General features: G+C 48.0%; 1 protein-coding gene across 2 annotated transcripts in view; it reads left to right on the forward strand.

Moving 5' to 3' along the window:
* Positions 1-17,696, forward strand: part of diaph1 (diaphanous related formin 1) — a 29,468-nt gene that overhangs the window by 1,661 nt on the left and 10,111 nt on the right. The window contains exons 2-18 of one of the 2 annotated variants that reach the window (XM_077608652.1): positions 1,629-1,655; positions 2,116-2,283; positions 2,810-2,911; positions 3,004-3,134; positions 3,233-3,316; positions 3,832-3,895; positions 4,238-4,377; positions 4,444-4,549; positions 4,645-4,755; positions 4,858-4,976; positions 5,080-5,196; positions 5,584-5,699; positions 6,846-6,910; positions 7,714-7,893; positions 8,068-8,706; positions 8,913-9,027; positions 9,417-9,425. In XM_077608652.1, the coding sequence (XP_077464778.1) occupies positions 1,629-1,655; positions 2,116-2,283; positions 2,810-2,911; positions 3,004-3,134; positions 3,233-3,316; positions 3,832-3,895; positions 4,238-4,377; positions 4,444-4,549; positions 4,645-4,755; positions 4,858-4,976; positions 5,080-5,196; positions 5,584-5,699; positions 6,846-6,910; positions 7,714-7,893; positions 8,068-8,706; positions 8,913-9,027; positions 9,417-9,425 (2,293 nt within the window). The remainder of the gene's footprint in view (positions 1-1,628; positions 1,656-2,115; positions 2,284-2,809; positions 2,912-3,003; positions 3,135-3,232; positions 3,317-3,831; positions 3,896-4,237; positions 4,378-4,443; positions 4,550-4,644; positions 4,756-4,857; positions 4,977-5,079; positions 5,197-5,583; positions 5,700-6,845; positions 6,911-7,713; positions 7,894-8,067; positions 8,707-8,912; positions 9,028-9,416; positions 9,426-17,696) is intronic. The other variant, XM_077608653.1, reaches the window with a different exon arrangement.

Here is a 17,696-nt window from a genome sequence, read left to right on the forward strand (position 1 = left end):
CTTGACACCCAAACATAGTTACAAACTCAGTCCGCAGTTCAAAGTAACGCCCGAATCGGTTAGAGACATTTAGGCAGGTGCTGAAACATTTCAGGGCAAAAAAGTAGTAGCTTGAAAGGACTTGGGCAGGTCTCCCCCAAGTTCACAACCCCTCACCTCCCCTGGTCTTTCAATACTATCCTCCCTTGATGGCTTTAAACCAAATAAAACAAAACAGAACTTTGTCGCTACATTTAAGGATGAAATTGGCGCATAGTGTTCCAATCGCAACGTCATTCACCGAAAAAAAAGCATTTTTTACACAACGTCCCTTCCAGGTTCCCGTTTTGTAGCATGCGTTGCTCCGCGTACACTCTGCTCAAGCGTAAAATGTTGCCGGCGCGTGCCACGGTTCCCGGGGGAACCGCCTCGGCAAAAGCCCATTTGAACATGGCGGCTCAAGTGTTGCTTGGGGCGTCTGACGACAGCATCTCACTTCAGCGTTTCATCTGTTAGACCTCCATTGTCAACAATGAGTAATCCACACTGGAGGGAGTTCTTTCTCTCTAAGCATATTAAACTTACCTACTACTCGTTTATGCGACTTGTGTTCACAACACGCGTGTGTTTGTGTGTTTTGAATGAATTGGCAGGCGCATGCGATAGGACTGTTTTGGAGAATTGGCAGGAAGTGGTGCAAAAATAGCACACAGGATACGGTCTTATTCTTCACCATTTATGAATACGCTTATCTCTCGGCCCTTGCGCAAGGAGGTTGGTACCAGCAGCGGGCTATTTGATTGGATGACGCACTCTCCCAAAAATGACCCGTTTGTGACCTGTTCTATTGTGTCAGTAGTCAGTGGGATGGACGGAGACTTGCGTACAATGTACGTACGTGCATGTTTTGTAATACCTGCAAACATTTGTATTGAACTCAAGGGTCGATGACATGTGAAATCATGTGAAGTAAAACTTTCAAAGTGACTTTTTTTTCGTCATTTCCTGCTGTTCACATTTTGGGTGTGTCTGCTTGTAACAGTTTTCCGCCGCGTGATGTCATTGGGCTTACTATGTAGTATTTTGATAGCCATGGCAACATGGTAAGCCAAAGCAACTCATGTGGAAAACTCAACAGCCATCTCATTTTTAGCCTCAACTCTTTAATTTTGTCTCAATCTGTTGTCATTAATTCATCTTCTAACAAATCCTAGTTTAGAAATGTAAAAATAATGTTTTTTTTCTTCCCTTGCTTGTCTACCAGGGGAAATATACTTCAGTTTTACATACAAGGAAGGAACATTTCTAGGGCTACCATTCCACCTTGTGGACAAGATCCTTTATTACATGGAATCACGTTAAACGGCGCATGTTGGATGATAAAAAGGGCACTTTAGTAGTATACTATAATCAACATCTTCACTAAAATCCACTCTAAGACAAGTTAATCCAATCATCATCTTCACATTGATTTTACTGGGGTTTTGTTATTATGCTTGAAACATCCTTTTAATTCCAAAATTGTTCTCCCACTCCCCCTCCACTTTTCATGTCACGATTTCTTCCTGAATTTTTAATTTTTGTTGTAATTGCTGACCCCTTTTCTTGCAATCACCTCCGTTTTGCCTATTCTTCTTCTTCATCCGTAGACACTGAAACGCCTGATTCCGGACGAGGTAGGTTTTCGATACTCGTACGCTTTCCTCATCCATCTTTTTTGTTTACGAATAAATAACCTCCTCACCTCACCACCTTTTGTTTGCCACTCTAACACACTTGTTGTCTCGTGTGCATGCTCTTGAAGATGCACCTTTAAGCACAAGCAAGTCCATAAAACCAACATTCTCTTTGGCTTTAACCGACGTAAAACCATGGAAAATGAGCACTTTGTCTGCACTTTGCATGTCCTTCAAGACGTTTGTACTTTGTTGTGATAAACATTTGAATCCCTAACCAATCTTTGGAAGCTGGTGATGAAACAACACCAGCATAAAAGAACCAAACAGTCTTTTGAATTTTTTGTAATGAGCACGGTTGTCATCGGCACACTGATTGGCTAGGGATGGCCCGCTCGCTGGCGTGCTCGCTGGCACTTTTCACTCTCCACCTTGTAACTTTTCGCCTCCAAATTTGTAGCTGGAACGCTTCACCAGCATGCGGATAAAGAAGGACAAGGAGAAGCTCGGCCACGTCCCCAGCGGGCAGCGTCACTCGGCGGCCGCCCATTACGAGGTCGGCGCTCCCGGGACCATCCTACACGATCATTCGGACGAATACGTCCTGGAACTTTTTGAAAAGATGTTGGTGAGAAAGCCTTCCCTTGTCGTCCGCCGCACGTCAACTTCTGAGTTTGAATGCTTGGTTGGCAAATGTAAATACTTGGCTTAGTGGAACCTATGGCTTGGGAGCCACATGTGGCTCTTTCCATGGGAGCATATGGCTCTCCACTAACCTGTGCCGAGTCCCGAACACACCAATAGGAGCGTCACGTCGATACTGGCGTTGACACTACCTCTAGCACCACTTTAATCCTAATTTAGTTTTTTATTACTCTTCAGCGTGGATAATCTCATTGATACGGATTGTCTAGCAACAGCATAACAATGTTGTCAAAATTCAGAAACTTTTTGTACTTTAAAAGTGGTGAAATGACAAAAAAAATCAAATATTTGTATATAGTATTTTTTCTTTTCAATTCTGGCTCTCAAAAAAATAACATTAGAAAGTATCAATTGTTTATGGCTCTCTCTGTTAAAAAGGTTCCCGAGCCCTGTCTTAAATGGACATTTAAAAAAAAAAAATCTGGCTTTATATTCTTTATCTTGTTTAGGTGGATATGAATTTGAACGACGAGAAGCAGCAGCCTCTCCGGGAAAAAGACATTGCCATTAAACGTGAAATGGTCTCCCAGTACCTGCACACCTCCAAAGCGGTCAGTCAAAAAACGTCGACGCTGGCTTTAGAGCACCTCGTCCACGCTCTATTGGCGTGGGCCCTACGTAACGGATGTTGTGGCGACGGCAGGGTCAAGACCAGAAAGAGAGCTCCAAGTCCGCCATCATGTACATCCAGGAGTTGAAGTCCGACTACCGAGATGCGCACTTCCTCGGCTGCCTGGAATCTCTACGGGTGTCGCTCAACAACAACCCCGTCAGGTGGCGCCTCCGTCTGTACTTTTTGCCCCCGCTGTCCGTTTGGTCTTGGCGGTAGGTGGAAATTCCTGGTGCCAATGCGGCGCTCTGCTGTCTTGTAGTTGGGTGCAGAATTTTGGAGATGAAGGCCTGGCTCTGCTCTTAAATCTGCTCCGAAGACTTCAAGAGGAGAAAGACGAGTACCCGTAAGATACAGCAATGAAATGCGGTGTGCCCGTTACTAGGGTCAAGTTATAGCAATAGCAATGTAGCTCAATATAGCTCCGAAATATATAGCTAAAAGGCCACTTAATTCACCATGAGTTTTTCGCAAATGGACTAAGAAAACGCAGACAACACGAGCAAAATGCATTGCCGTCCCAACCGTATTGGCCACTGCAAATGTGCGTTACAGTAATCCCTCGAATATCGCGGTTAATGTAGACCAGTGATAATCGAAAAATCGCAAAGTAGGGGCACCTCTATTATTACTTTTTTAAATTTTTCTTCAGTGCTGAGTCCTAGCGGCAAAAGTGGCTTCCGCTTACGAGTTTCAGCATGGATTCTCACATTTTTTAATCATTAATAGAGGGGGAAAAATTGCAAAGTAGTGAATTTGCGATAAGTGAAGACGCGATATTTGAGGGATTACTGTATTGTAATTGTAATGAAATGAGCTTGCTTTGAATGCTTCGATTTTTTTTTTTTGTCATCCTGCTAGAACGATGGGGGTCAAATGTCAACATGAGATCATTCGCTGTCTCAAGGCTTTTATGAACAACAAGGTAAGTTCCTATACTCGGTCACGGTCTGCAAATTACCTACTTGTGTAGTGTGACTGCAATTCAGCATTCCCTCCATTTTTGTGGTTAATCCGTTCCATCACCTCCCTCCCATATTAAGTGAATTTCCGCCAAGTAAAAACCATATATTTACTATAGCACATACATAACGTTTCCAATTTTTTAAAAACATTATTACTCCCTCGGACAATGTACTATAAACTTCCCATACAATGCCATCAAATGAAATCAATGTACATTAGCCTTCCTTCCGCTACTGTGGGAAATGTTTGATCAAATGTTTTTTGACATAATGTACACACACCCCTGACTCTGCTCCTGTAGTATGGCTTGAAATCCATGCTGGACACCGCTGAGGGGATTCCTCTGCTGGTCAGAGCCATCAACCCGAGGGTGCCTCACATGATGGTGGATGCCGTCAAACTGCTCTCCGCCATCTCCATCTTGGAGCACCAGGAGAATCTGTAAGGAGCCGGCGCCGACCGAGTCCGGAGAAGCGCCGTGTGATTCCCTCCTTTGCCGTTCCGCAGTCATGAGCGCGTTCTCGAGGCCATCACGGAGGAGGCCGAGAGACGGGACGTGGAGAGGTTTCAGCCGCTCCTGGCCGGCATGAACAGTCATAATATCGCGTTGAAGGTACGCCATTTCGTTTCGTGGACGGCAAATTCGCAACCGCTCTGGGAGTTTCATCCCGTTCAATGTCGATATTTTTATTTTTTTTACCCCTACAGGGCGGATGCATGCAGCTCATCAACGCCTTAATCAGTCGGGGCGAAGAACTGGACTTCAGGATCCATATTCGCTCGGAGCTTCTCAGACTTGGCCTCAGGGACTGTCTAAAGGTGGAGTAAAAAGTTTCCCCCCCTTCAGCAGAACCTTCACCTTCTTCCGGTCAAATCCGAGCTAAAAGCGCGTGGCATTTTGGACCTTTTTGGTGTTTGCAGGAGGTGCGAACCATCGAAAACGACGAGCTGAGGGTGCAACTCAACGTCTTCGACGAGCAGGCCGAAGACGACTCGGAGGACCTGAAGGCTCGCCTGGACGACATCCGCATCGAGATGGAATATCCTTTGTGGCCCTCTCGGAATATTTTCCGTCCATCAAACGTATCCACCCGTGCTCTCGTTCGCGTTTCCATTTGCGGCCCTTGACTGGCGTTGTTCTACTGACGTGAGGGAAGTCTTTGACATCTTGGTCAACACGGTGAAGGACTCCAAGGCCGAAAACAACCTGCTGTCTCTCATGCAACACCTCCTGCTCATCCGAAATGATTATGTGGCCAGGTAGGTGGCACTCTGCTGCAAATTTGATTTGAGTTTGATCATGGAACGGCCAAGACAGGAAGCCCTCGTTCAGTTAACTGAATTTACACTAGGTGTCTCTCTCGCTCCACGGTTAAATCTAAGTCTTTCACAAAAAACACAAAAAAACACAATGTTCAGTATGATGATGGTGTGGACGACGTTTCCCGCAAAAGACACAAAATGGGTAGACTGAATAAATAACATGGCTGACTGTAATGGGAACAAGTCCCTTTTCAAACTGAAGTGTTTGTGAAGTTGATGAGACACGGCGTAGTAGTGCGTTTTTATTGTGCTGCTCCATATTTCTCTATCTGTGTGGCCTAATCCTTTTTTTGTTTTTGTCAATCTGTCACTCTTTTTCTTCAGGCCTCAGTACTACAAGTTAATAGACGAGTGTGTTTCTCAGATCGTGCTTCATAGGAACGGAGCCGACCCAGACTTTAAATGCCGTAACATCAGTCTCAACATTGAAAATTTAATAGGTAAGTCGTGACCAAATGCGAGGCCACGACGCTTATTTTTGCTGGTGGAAAGAAAGTGTAACTTTTTGTTTAGAATCCAAAAATGAGGGTCTTTTACTTTCTTTTTTTGGCCGAGAATGTAAGCAGAATTTCCAAATTGTGAAATTTTTATTGATTTCTTGGCTGTGGTATGGAGCATTTATTTTTTAAACACTTTTAGGTGTACAAATGGCACCTTGTAGAAAGGTATCCTTAAAGTAAAAAGTCTCCTAGTCAAGCGTAGTAGTGGAGGAGGCAGAGTTCAATAGAACTAGTCTCGGTTGTTTGCCGACGGGGGCTCTAATTGCGCCGCTTCTAAGATGCACGTGCCCGCCCGTCGGCGTTCCCGCGAACGCCCGCGAACGCTTGCCTGCCCGCCCGCCTGCGCGGAGCCCGTCTGGCCTCCTTTGAGGCTGCCTAGTTATTATCAGCGGAAAGCAGCCCAATTTTGCCCGGCGTGCATTATTTAGTATTTTTCTTTGAACTGTGAAAAGTGGGCCCGGCCCCCTCCGTTCTATCTCACTTAGTGCTCGCTATGCCAAGTTTGTCCCATTTTAGCCTTGCCACCATATGACAGAAGAATCCCTCCTCCACCATATATCCCAATTCCGTGGAAAAAAAAAAGTAGACGCAACGTTCCATCTGGCTGCGGGTGTGCATGTGATTTTATTTCATATTTTTTTTCCTATTCACACAAAAAAGCTCTCTCTCATCTCCCACTTTTCTTCGCCTTACTTACCGAGGATTAACCTGAACAGTTTTCGTTTTTCTGTTATCGCGGAAAAAAATGCTTCCGCTCAATGGACTCCCGAATCTCTTTTTTTTTTTTTACTCGATGCCAATTTCGATATTTTTCGCCGCCTCATTATTTCACGGCCCTTGGTGCTTTGCACGTTGTCCGCCGTCACGACCCACTTGATCCCACGGCGACGTCTTCGTGTTCGAGTCTGAAGCATCCATCAGTTCATCCACATTTATTATGCCTATTTAATTCATTTCTGCATTCGTCTGGCATGAAAATGTAATGGTGCTATTTTTTTCTTAGTTTGCCCTCCATTTCCATTTGGCAGGCTTTTAGTCGTGTGTCCCGCCCATCTCACCCTTTTTCTCCATGTATTCTATTTTCAGACAACATGGTAAACCAAACCAAGGTGGAAACCAGTGAGGCCAAGGCTGTTGAGTTGGAAAAAAAGGTGAAATGAACGCACACAATTGTTGTGTTGACTCGCATTTGCAAAGTGGCGGAAGAAAGCTTTGCAAATATCATGCTGCACCATTTCATAGCATTCTAGAATTGGCCTGACATTGGCCAAGAACTCGGGGGAAATAGTGAGCGGCGACAGAAGATGATGAAAAGAACGAGCGAGCGAAAGAAAGAGAGAGAGAGAGAGAGAGTGTGTGTGTGCATGCCTGGCAGGCTTGACAGCTTAAAGACACAAAAATACTGGTAAAGACCAGCGTCAGCCACAAACACGGCGCACTGGCATAAGAGGCTAAATGCCTTAATTGCGGTGTGCTGCTACTCTGATGTTTCCGTCCTGGTGATGGGATAATGGCGGGGGGGAACTGCAACTAGCCCTCATTCAAACTGTCACACGGAGGATCATATCCTTTGTACAAATTCGCAGCCACCTTATTTTTTGTCAATGGCCACCCACGCGTATTAGCTCTAGTGCTGTGTGTGTGTGCATTTGTGAGATGGGGGTAATTGCAGACAGTCCTTGGCAGGAATTAGGGACGAGGCTGTCGGGAAGCTGACAGCTCCGTGCGCTAACGCATCCGTCCAAATGCTCTCATTTGCCAAGTGTCTTGAAAGTTTAAAAAAAGGGATTTTTTTTCCACCTCCCCATTAATTCCATCCCTACCCCCCAATCGTTGTGGTCCTCCCGTTCGAGACGTTAGTTTTGATCTGGAACTAAATGACGGGTTGATTTCCGTCGGCGTGCATTTTGACGATGCCGTGGCCTAATGCGTGTGTTTCTGTGGGGTGGATTAGCTGGACGCAGAGTTGACTGCGCGCCACGAGTTGCAGGTGGAGATGAAGAAACTGGAGGGCGACTACGGACAAAAGTTGCAAGACTTGAGCCAGGAAAAGGAGCAACTGGCCTCCTCCAAGGACGAACGGGAAAAGGAGAACCAGGGTCTACGGCGCCAGCTGGGCGCTCAGAAACAGCAGGTGATTCAAGCAATGGCATCATCTCCTTGAATTTGCCACCATGGTTACGAAACGTACTAAATGCACCAATCAATGCGTTGTGGGGCTTTTGTAGCTGCAATGTACCGTCACACTGCCACACTTGAACATTTCCAAGTGACCCAGAACAATCCCAGTCTTTGCCTTCCCTTTCAGATCGAAACGTTATCAAAAGATCTGGAAGAGGCCAAGACTAAAGTGGTGACGATCACCGTTCCCGTGCCCACGCCTGGTTTGCCGCCTGCCCCACCCGTCCCTGGCCAGAAAGGCGATATGCTTCCCCCAGCACCACCCCCTGCCCCCCCGTTGCCCGGCTATGCAAACGTGCCGGCGCCACCTCAGATGCCCATGCCGGGCCCCCCGCCGCCGCCGCCTCTACCGGGCATGCCGGGCCCCCCGCCGCCGCCTCCTCTACCGGGAATGGCGGGCCCCCCTCCGCCGCCTCCTCTACCGGGCATGCCGGGCCCCCCGCCACCTCCTCCTTTACCGGGAATGTTTGGTCCCCCGCCGCCCCCTCCTCTACCGGGCATGGCGGGCCCCCCGCCGCCTCCCCCTCTACCGGGAATGGCGGGCCCTCCGCCGCCTCCGCCCTTTCCCGGGATGGGAGCTCCGCCGCCACCGCCGGGCGGGCCCGGCATGCCTCCGCCACCGCCGGGCGGGCCCGGCATGCTTCCGCCGCCACTGTTCGGCGCGGCCGGTTGGGGGGCCCCCGCGCCGGTTGAGCTGCCTTACGGCCTCCAGCCGAAGAAAGACTACAAGCCCGAAGTCCAACTGAAGAGGGCCAACTGGAGCAAGGTAATTGGTTTCCGTTCATCTTAGCCCTGTTCCCGTTTTTCTAGCCAAAGACCAAAGCGTAGCCTTTCACGCCGTTTTGCTCGTTTCCGTTTCCGGGTTCTCCCCATCGAGCAGTCGCTCTTGAAGGCAATGGTGGATTTGTTTGTGAAAGGCACATCTTCGGCGGTCTCCGTTTGTCTCGTTTGTCATGCGGCTTTCTATTTCAGATTGGACCGGAGGATCTTTCTGAGAATAGCTTTTGGACCCTTGCCAAGGAGGAGAAATATGAAAACAATGAGCTCTTTGCCAAACTCACCTTGGCCTTCTCCTCGCAGACTAAGAGTGAGTGTGTGTGTGGCTCGGTCACGTTTACGTATACATACCTGTCATTCTCTGCCGATAACTGCCCTTATAAATGATTATGATTCCCCTTACAAACCCCCCAAAAACCTTACAAACACCGTACGACTCGTACGGTGTTTGTAAGGTTTTTGTCTACGACTCGTACGGTGTTTGTAAGGTTTTTGGGGGGTTTATAAGGGGAATCATAATCATTTATAAGGGCAGTTATCGGCAGAGGTTGACAGGTATGCGTATATTCACCGTGTCATTTGCACCGGCGTGCTCATCAATGGCGACTTTCCCCCCTTTTCAATTTCTTTCCTGCATGGCTCCCGCTGTCTGGGTCACTGTGCTGCCGCCCTGACGCACCGCCGCTCTGCATCCCTCAGCTACTAAAGGTAAGAATAGCGAAAAGCCGCAACCGCGTCCCGCTTCTCCTCTGCGTACATAGAGGACACCCGCCGCCGTGCATTTGCATTCGCCCCGAACACCCTGTCAAAAACGAATTCCCGCGTGAATTAACGAGCACCTTGATCAGATCAAATGCAGAAAAAAAATGCGACCTGGGCTGAAGGTGAAAAACATGCCATGGCATCACGTCGCCGTCCCCCCCGATGCCAGCAGCTGTCCTCGCACAAAATGCTGACACGGGCGTCCCATCTCATCCCTGGGTGTCACCCGGCCTTCTGCTCCAACTCCTCCATATTCATAACATCTCCGATGAGCGCGTACGCGTGAGCGTCTTTGCGTGACCTTCACATAGCATATTCAGTCACCGGCTCCCGAGCGGAGGCGTCCTGAATAAACAAACGGGCGGCCATACTGGCGGCCCACGGTGGCATTTGATGTCTTTTCAAATGTCACCACGGACAGCTGTCCGATTTCCGTCCCCCCTCCCTTTTTACGGCCAATGAAAACGTTGGCCCCCCGTCACACCTGCATTTGAAAATCTCCTCGTTCCTACTCGCCGTGTCGCCGCACTCGCAGACCGCCGCCTCATCCACGTCAAGTCTAATAACCTTTTCTGAGAGCTGGAAGACTACTATATAAAGACAGCGTGGCCTTTTCATAAGCTACCACCTGTGTGTGCGCACGCCATTGGCATTCTATTAGAGAGAGTGAGTGTGTGTTGGAATAGAGGATGAAATAATAATAGTCACAGTTGGGGCGCAGGCAGGCTACATTCTTAGAGAGATGGAATACATGATTGAGTGCATGATCTGAATGTTAGTCAGACAAAGATGAAAAAGAAGCGCTGTGATGTAAAGCAGCACGCACGCCTCGTTACTTTGTCAGTTGGTGTATCCCTCCGCCTTTGATAATGTCTATAGGCTCTATCCTTCACCTCACGTCTATCTTTATCACAATCGGAGGCCCATCTCAAGGCCCGAGCGATCCTCGCAATGGAAGTAAGGATGGCGTTGACATTGATCCTCGCCAATTCTCCGATCCGGACGCTTTTCTTCTCTATCAATTGCGACATTTGTGCACCCGCTGTGTGGTGAGGTGACCTCATCCTTCTTCAAATTGTCTTACCCAAGTGAATCTTGGTCCTCCATGCAACATGATCATCTTGGAGTGCAATCTAGTTTAATCCTGTAATGCTTGAACTCCTTCTGCAACCCAAACGGATGCAATTCTCCGCACGTTTGCATGCCTTTCTGAACATAGTAGGCGGTTCGGCTCGGTAACCAAACAATTCCAGTGTGCCTTTTGATCTGCCTCCGTTACGTGGAAAGCCAAAACCAAGTGGCCGCTCTTCCTACGTCATCTCCTCGGAGATTAGCCCGTATTTCAATCGGCCCGGACGCTCGTCTCATCCCCACCCACCCTTCCAGTCACTCAACCCAGCGCTTTTCCCCCCCTTCCCATCCGCGGCGCTCGTTAGCATTCAAATATATTCCCGACTGAGGGTTTAGCCGCTTTTAGGAACACATTTGCAAATGCGTTCATCTGCGTGCATGTGCTATATTGAGGGAATGAGCGATGAGCGCAAAATCGTGTTACCGTGGCTAAATCTAGGAAGCATTTGTGTTTCCGTGCATTCAATCTCCAGGCCGCCATGCAAAGTCGTCAAGGATGCGAGGCGTCTGAAGAAAGAGATAGAGCTCCACTCCTTCCGCCCACTCCGCTTTCAACTTGTGCTCCTTTTGGTCACAGCCATGAATTCTTATTCCTCCCACTCATTTTGTTGTCTCTTTTTTTTAAGTGGGCTTTTCTGCATCTACCAGGCATAAAATGTTTGTCAATGCATTCTCATTTCGTTCAAAAGTCAGCAGCACGCTTTCTACTCCAAATCACCTTGATTTTTTTTATTTTCCACCGTGTATGCGTGTGTTACACCACAGTGCTCGGCTTGGACGCCTACTGGTGCGCCCCCTAGCCCCCAATGGCACGTAATCAAAGCTATCTGGATGAAAACTCCCCACGGAGACTCCTGTACCGTTTTGTCCTAGTGGTGTCCCGACGCGCCTCGCTCGCTTCAACCACCTCTTCTTTTACACGGCTTTGAATTTTTCACCTCCCCTCTGAATAAGTGATGTGGCGGTCTTCCCGGGGAGGGGTGGGCGGCCATTTAATGAAGGAACGAGGGGGAAAAGGTTGTCCCTAAACACGCTTTCCCATTTATCCCTGTACAAGTTGACTCTCTCCGTTCAATAATGCATGGCCATTTCTCATTCAGCCACACGGCGGACACTTTTTTTTTCTTTTTTTTTCCTCTTCTGTCGGTCCTCAGCCAGCCTCAGTCTTCCTTCATCTTCAACTTGTCAGTTCCCCAAGTGCTCGTCACCGCATCTGGCCCATTAAATGTAACCCGGGTGACGTTGGCGGGGGACTGCCCGTCAAAGACGGCCACCGCTAATTTGTCATCCTGGGAAAGAAGTTAGAAGTTGGGAAATCTGGGAGTTTGGACTGATAGCCGTTCAGTAGGGCCACTAAGATTTTTTTCTAAACTGATTTATTGCACCTTGCAATAAATCTTTTGCCTTCTTTAGAAGAAAAAAAATCGGTTAAGTCCACTTAATTTGACGTGCCTCAGGACTGTAAAACTATACGGAAAGAGGGAGGGCGAAAAAAACGAATGCAATTTATTTTCTTTGTTCTTGGAATTGGTCGTAGGGCCACACGTTAGGGCCGCGTGCCGTACACGCGTATGGAATTGGGACGCCGTTTGGCGCCCGTGAGCCAAAGTTGATTGACAAGAAGGAAAGTTATTTCTGACTTGATTGCTTTCTCCTTCTGCTTGGCTTCTCTCTTCCTCTTCTCGCATGGAGCTAATCGTAATAAGATCACGCTATTGATTGGCCTCCTCCCCGCCGCTTCTTTTTCTCTTTTTCTATTCCCTTTTGTGGAGGAAGTGGCCCAAAAGCAATTCCAGCGAATGAGGGGGGCGGGTGGCTCGCCACGGCTTAGTCCGGCTCGGCCGCGTGTTCTCCCGAGTCACGTTGAAGGTGCCCGTTCGCATCTGGCGCTTTCTTCCCCGCCATCTCTTTCCTCCGTAGATAAAAGTATGCGTGGGATTAAAGGGAAAGAACATGTTTTTTTGTCAAGAACGGTGACCAAACCAAACACTGTTTTCTGACGATGGCCATTGGTTAGCTTGAGTTGCTGTCAATGGACGCTTCCATGCTTTTTGTCTTCGTTCCAATGCGTCAACGTAAGATCTATCCAGTTGAAAGTTGTCAATGTCTGAGTGAGAAGCCAATAAAGAAGCAGGGCACGCTCTGTTCCCCATGGGCGCTCTGGCTCGCAAGGCTCGGGGCCCCCGAACGGAGAACCTTCTGCCCACACGGAGCCAAATGCCAAAGGCGCCAAGACATTTGCGCGCCTCGGTCGCACGCGCCATCAAAGTTTTAGTGGATCCTCTCGTCTCCCGTCTTTTATCCAATCTGTCTTTCTCTTCCTCCTCACGACACCCGACCTTTTCTTCCTTCATCCTTATTTTGCTTCCTCTCTCTCTCAGGAGGCTTCTTGTCTTCTCTTTCATGGCCAAGTCTTCCTCCTCTGCGCTGCCACGCGTCACCAAAGAGGACCGAGGCTACCCATTTGACACCTATTAGAGTTCGGTGCTTGGATGTGATTGACTCGTTGGCTCTTGGTCTGGCTGGAAGGCAGATGTTTTGTTTTTTTGCGGCTGACCCCATGGGGGTCTTGCCCTGGCCGCGGTGGCGCTGGAGCGTGCCGCAGACTGCCTGTTTGTCAGAGTGTTTTGGCATGTGGTCAGACGTTGCTGTTTTTCAACGAATTATCTCCAGCCGAGCATTAAGCTCTATGAATAATACAAGAGACGCATGCGTTAACGACTAATGGCCAATGGCGATAACCCGCGGCTTGGCAATCAACCCGAGATATTGCGTTTCCCGTCATGTCAGTCGCACAACACGGCATGATTTTTTGGCGTGGACGAATTTCAGCCTAACACCCCGTTGGGGCACTTTCTCTGACATCGTTGCAATGGGAGCGTTTGAGCAACAACCAAGATGGCGTATGAATTGACTCCTAATATCGTTTTCTATCCGTTGCGCCATTTGAAGTGGGTGACGTTTGCCCGCCTCCATGTCAAAGTTTTTTTCCCTCATTTTCCCTCATTTCTTTTTTCTGAAAAGCCGTTTGCTAAGACTGGATCAAAGCAAAAAGTAGATATGTGGTGTCTTAGTTGCTCTTTTTCCCCCCACGTCGCAAGCCTCTCCTCGTCAGCGTCCCTGCCGCCTCCGGTCTGTCGAGCGAGCGAGCGGGTGACGTGCGCAGTCGGGCTTTGATTGGGCGGCGCGTGGAAAGGAGTGTAATTAGCCGCTGCTCCTTCCCCGCCGCTCGCCTAACGACTGGCATCCCCTCTGTGCCTTTCTTCTTCTTTGAAGAGCCCCCCCGTCTCCCACTGGCGCTTCCCACGTGGAGTTGTCACAACGACAAGCCCCACTCCGCTGTTGTTCACCAAGAACAAAAGAGGAGGCTATTAGCTCCCTGCCAGTGCGCTGGTGGAAATGGAGATGGCTGGTGGCCTGCTGTGCGCGTGTTTGAGCCAAAGAGAGCAAAGAGATGATGGCAAGTGACAAAGATATTGCAAAAAGGAAAGAAGAGTGGCATAGATTTAAGATGATTTCCATCCGTGCGCCCGTGGACGCCTTTCCCAAATGTGCGTGTTTTCCCCGCCAGCCCCGGCTGACATTTAGGAAAGGCCAAATTCCCTCCGACCCCCTCCGACGTCCCAACGTCCCGGGGTCTGGCTCGAGGCTTCATTAGAGCCAGACAAACGGGCCCTCGTCATCCTCTTTGCGCCCGAGTGCCGACGTCCCCGCCGTGCGCTCAAGTCCCCGTTGCTAATCGAGCCCGCCAGCCTTCGCCCGGCCGGCGAGACTCGGAGGAAAGCGAGAAAGGCCAAAATTCTGTCCGCCAACCGTGAGCGACTGGCTTTGTTAGTGGGCCAAACAAGGTGAAAACTAAAACCATTTTTTTGCCTCTCATCGCCTGTAAAATTCTGAAGGTCACCAGCACGTCGTCACGGTCTCTGTCCTTTTAAAGTCAGTAGCGTGCCCGCTCCCCCTCCCATCTTTATTGTTCTCCTGGATTTGATTTCCCGTCTCGCACTCCTTCTCCCCAGCTCCATCTTCCCTGGTCGTAATTAGCCGCCGTAATTGCCGTAGTCAATCTTTTTCTGCTTTCCCAACGAGACCGGCTGATGTAGGAGCCATTTAATAACGACGCCCCGCGCCTGCGTGCTTCCGCGGCGGCGGTGCCCGTTATGGGGATTGATGCGCTTTCGCCCAGCGCCAATTGAAGTTCAAGGTGGCGTGGTATTAGGACGTCAACCTTATCGCCAATGTGGCCCCGCTTGCATACTGCTGTGTGTACGTGGGTGTGAGTGTGGGTGTGTTTGTCTTCGGTAATGCTGTGTTGTGATTCGTCCTTGCTGAGGACCTTCACGGGCAGATGAGAAGTCCCACAAGCCCCGAGAGAACGGGACGCTGGCACACTGGCATGCTGGCACGCTCAGCCTGTCCATCCCTAACGCTTAGTAAGGCAGATGCCCTTTCCTCCTCTGCCTGGCTTATTTTTTTTTCCCTTTCACCAGCAGACTTACTCCCCACTTTTCTCTCTCACCCAACTTGGAGAGAGATGGATTCGCTCCCTCAGCCCGTCCATCCCCAAACACTGCACTGCGTAGGGCAGATGCCCTTTTCTCCTCTGCCTCGCTTATTTTTTTATTTATTTACATTAAACAGCAGACTTTTAGCCCACACTTCCCTAGCACACAAATCGGACGATAGACGAGATTGCGAGTGGGGCTCATCAATAATTGTACTAACATGCACGACTGACTGTATGTGCATCCATTGGCAGTACACAAATAGGTCCGTTGGAGGGCACTGTGGCTCCACCAATGGACAGTCGGCTAAGACGACTGCCTCAATATTTGTCTCCAGTAGTCAGTTAGTCACTTTTATCATGACATATTTGACAGCTTTTTGTATATAGTATAACACACTTTAATTGAACTTACTTCGACCTTTAGAACTCTGCATTTATTGCCTGGATTTTTCTCACATGCACTAGAAAGATTTTGTTGTTGATTGTTTTTTCCCCCTCTTCTGGCCATTTTAATGTTTAAGTAATCCTAAAAAAGTCCTAAAATGTCACTTTGGCTTCAAGTTATGGTGCTTGAAATGAAATGGGGTTAAGGATAGGGTTATATACAATTCTACTATTATACCCTATACATTATACTATTTGATTCGCTCATCAAATGTAATTTTTTTTAATGCAGATATTGCTATTCCATTGCAATCTCAGATAAATGTATAACAAAGCTTCTAATGAATTGGATTCTTTATCAAAATGGTGCCCAACTTTATAATATGTAGTAATATACCCCAGTGACGCAAAAAATAATTTGCACCCAAAAATGTAATACTTTAACAAAATACAATCCATAAATACTTGATGATTTAATAGGTCCTTGCACATAAGGACTTTGGATTTTGGATTTTGCATCAATCGATTTGTTTGATAAAAGCAAGTCGGATTTTAAAAATGTCAATTCTTGACCTCTCCAACAAGCCCTGTTTAGTCCTATGTGAAGGAAGACTGTGATGTGATATAGCAAAATAAGAGTTTGCAGTCAACCCTTGATAGGATTTTCATTTTTTTATTTTTTAATATTTTTCTATTTCATATATATTTGTCGATTCAAACGTTAAGATGCCATCATTTGAGTGGATATTTTTCCAAAGTGTGCAGTTAGGCTTTCCATGCGCCAGGGGAGCGCAAGTGAGCACAGTCTAGGCCCCTCCCATAATCCTTCCCCCTAAGCCCTGGCCCTCCCACATCCTGCCCCAAACACCCTCCCCTCGGCCCCACCCTGCCATCTGGTCCTTTTCACGCACAACCCCCTCTCCCCCCCACACTCGCACACACGCACGCGCTCCAGTCTTTTCTTCCTGTTTCCTTTCATGGAGAAAAACAGGATGAAGGGGCTCTTTCAGGCCACAGTTACCTTGGAAACCCCCACTATTCTTCTTCTGTCAAACACAATTGAACAGTGAACACACACACATACACATGCACACGGTGTGAATTGACAGCATGTTGGACATTTAAAGTTTAAAGGGACCAAGACTACAGCTGTTCCCTTGTGGACCACACAAAGTTCTTGATGCCAACTTTTTTCACTCCCAAAGTTAGCTTAAATCTAAAAAAAAGCACATTTCTCTCCTTTCTTCCTGTTAAATAACAAAAAAAAAAACTTCTCGCCCGCCAAGCTCCCAGCCAGCCCACGTAAGCTCCCATTTGTTGAAAGTTAAAAACCCGTCCCGGTTACGACAATCTCCCGGCCCGGAATGCTTTCACCAGTGGAAAAAAAAGTTATACAAGTCTTAAAGTTTGTGTTTTTCTTTTTTTTTTCCCCCGGTTGTGCCCCAGAGAGCTGCTGGAAAACACGCTGGTGCGTCATGTGAAAGCTTTTAGTCACTTTAAAAATAAACAGGGTGCAGGCGGGCAGGCGTGATGAAAGGATGAAGGTCGTAGAAAAGGAACTGTGACATCACATGAAAACCTCTTGTCCTCTTTATACACTTACAATCTGCTCCCTTTTCCCCTTTTGCTCCACATAACAGCGAGACGACACTCTTTTTCCTTTTAAGGATAGAAGGGAGAGAATAGAAGGGGGGGGGGGGATTGCACACTCATCCGCTGACTAACAGACTCCTCTTTGTGTACGCAAATTGACTGAATGACTGAGTGAGTCCTCGTGATGGGGTGCCCCTTTCCCCTCTTCCTTTTTTATCAATTCCATTTCATGTAAGTCAGTATCATAATTGAAGAATTTAAAGGAATTTTGAATACATGCACATGGCCCCTTCCCCCTCTTCCAATGACTTTTTTTCTCCCCCATCACTCAATGCCAAGCAGCTGTTGGCCAGACTCGAAAAGGGGGGGCTATGGAAATATTTCCTGGAAAAGTGTGGGAGACATATCAAGTACTTGGGTTTCATGCATCAAATAGCCTTTTTTTATGTTAGCCCACTATAACCAGATGGAATTAAGGCTTCTTGTTTCTTTCTCAGCGCAGCTTTCCTCCCCCACTGTGACCAAGTGCAACATAGCGCAGTGCCCCATAGCCGCCACTAGAGGCGCCACAGGATAACAAATGGAAGATGGCTGAGCAATATGTG

The sequence above is a fragment of the Stigmatopora argus genome, chromosome 9 (genome assembly GCF_051989625.1).
Source record: "Stigmatopora argus isolate UIUO_Sarg chromosome 9, RoL_Sarg_1.0, whole genome shotgun sequence".
Lineage (NCBI taxonomy): Eukaryota > Metazoa > Chordata > Actinopteri > Syngnathiformes > Syngnathidae > Stigmatopora > Stigmatopora argus.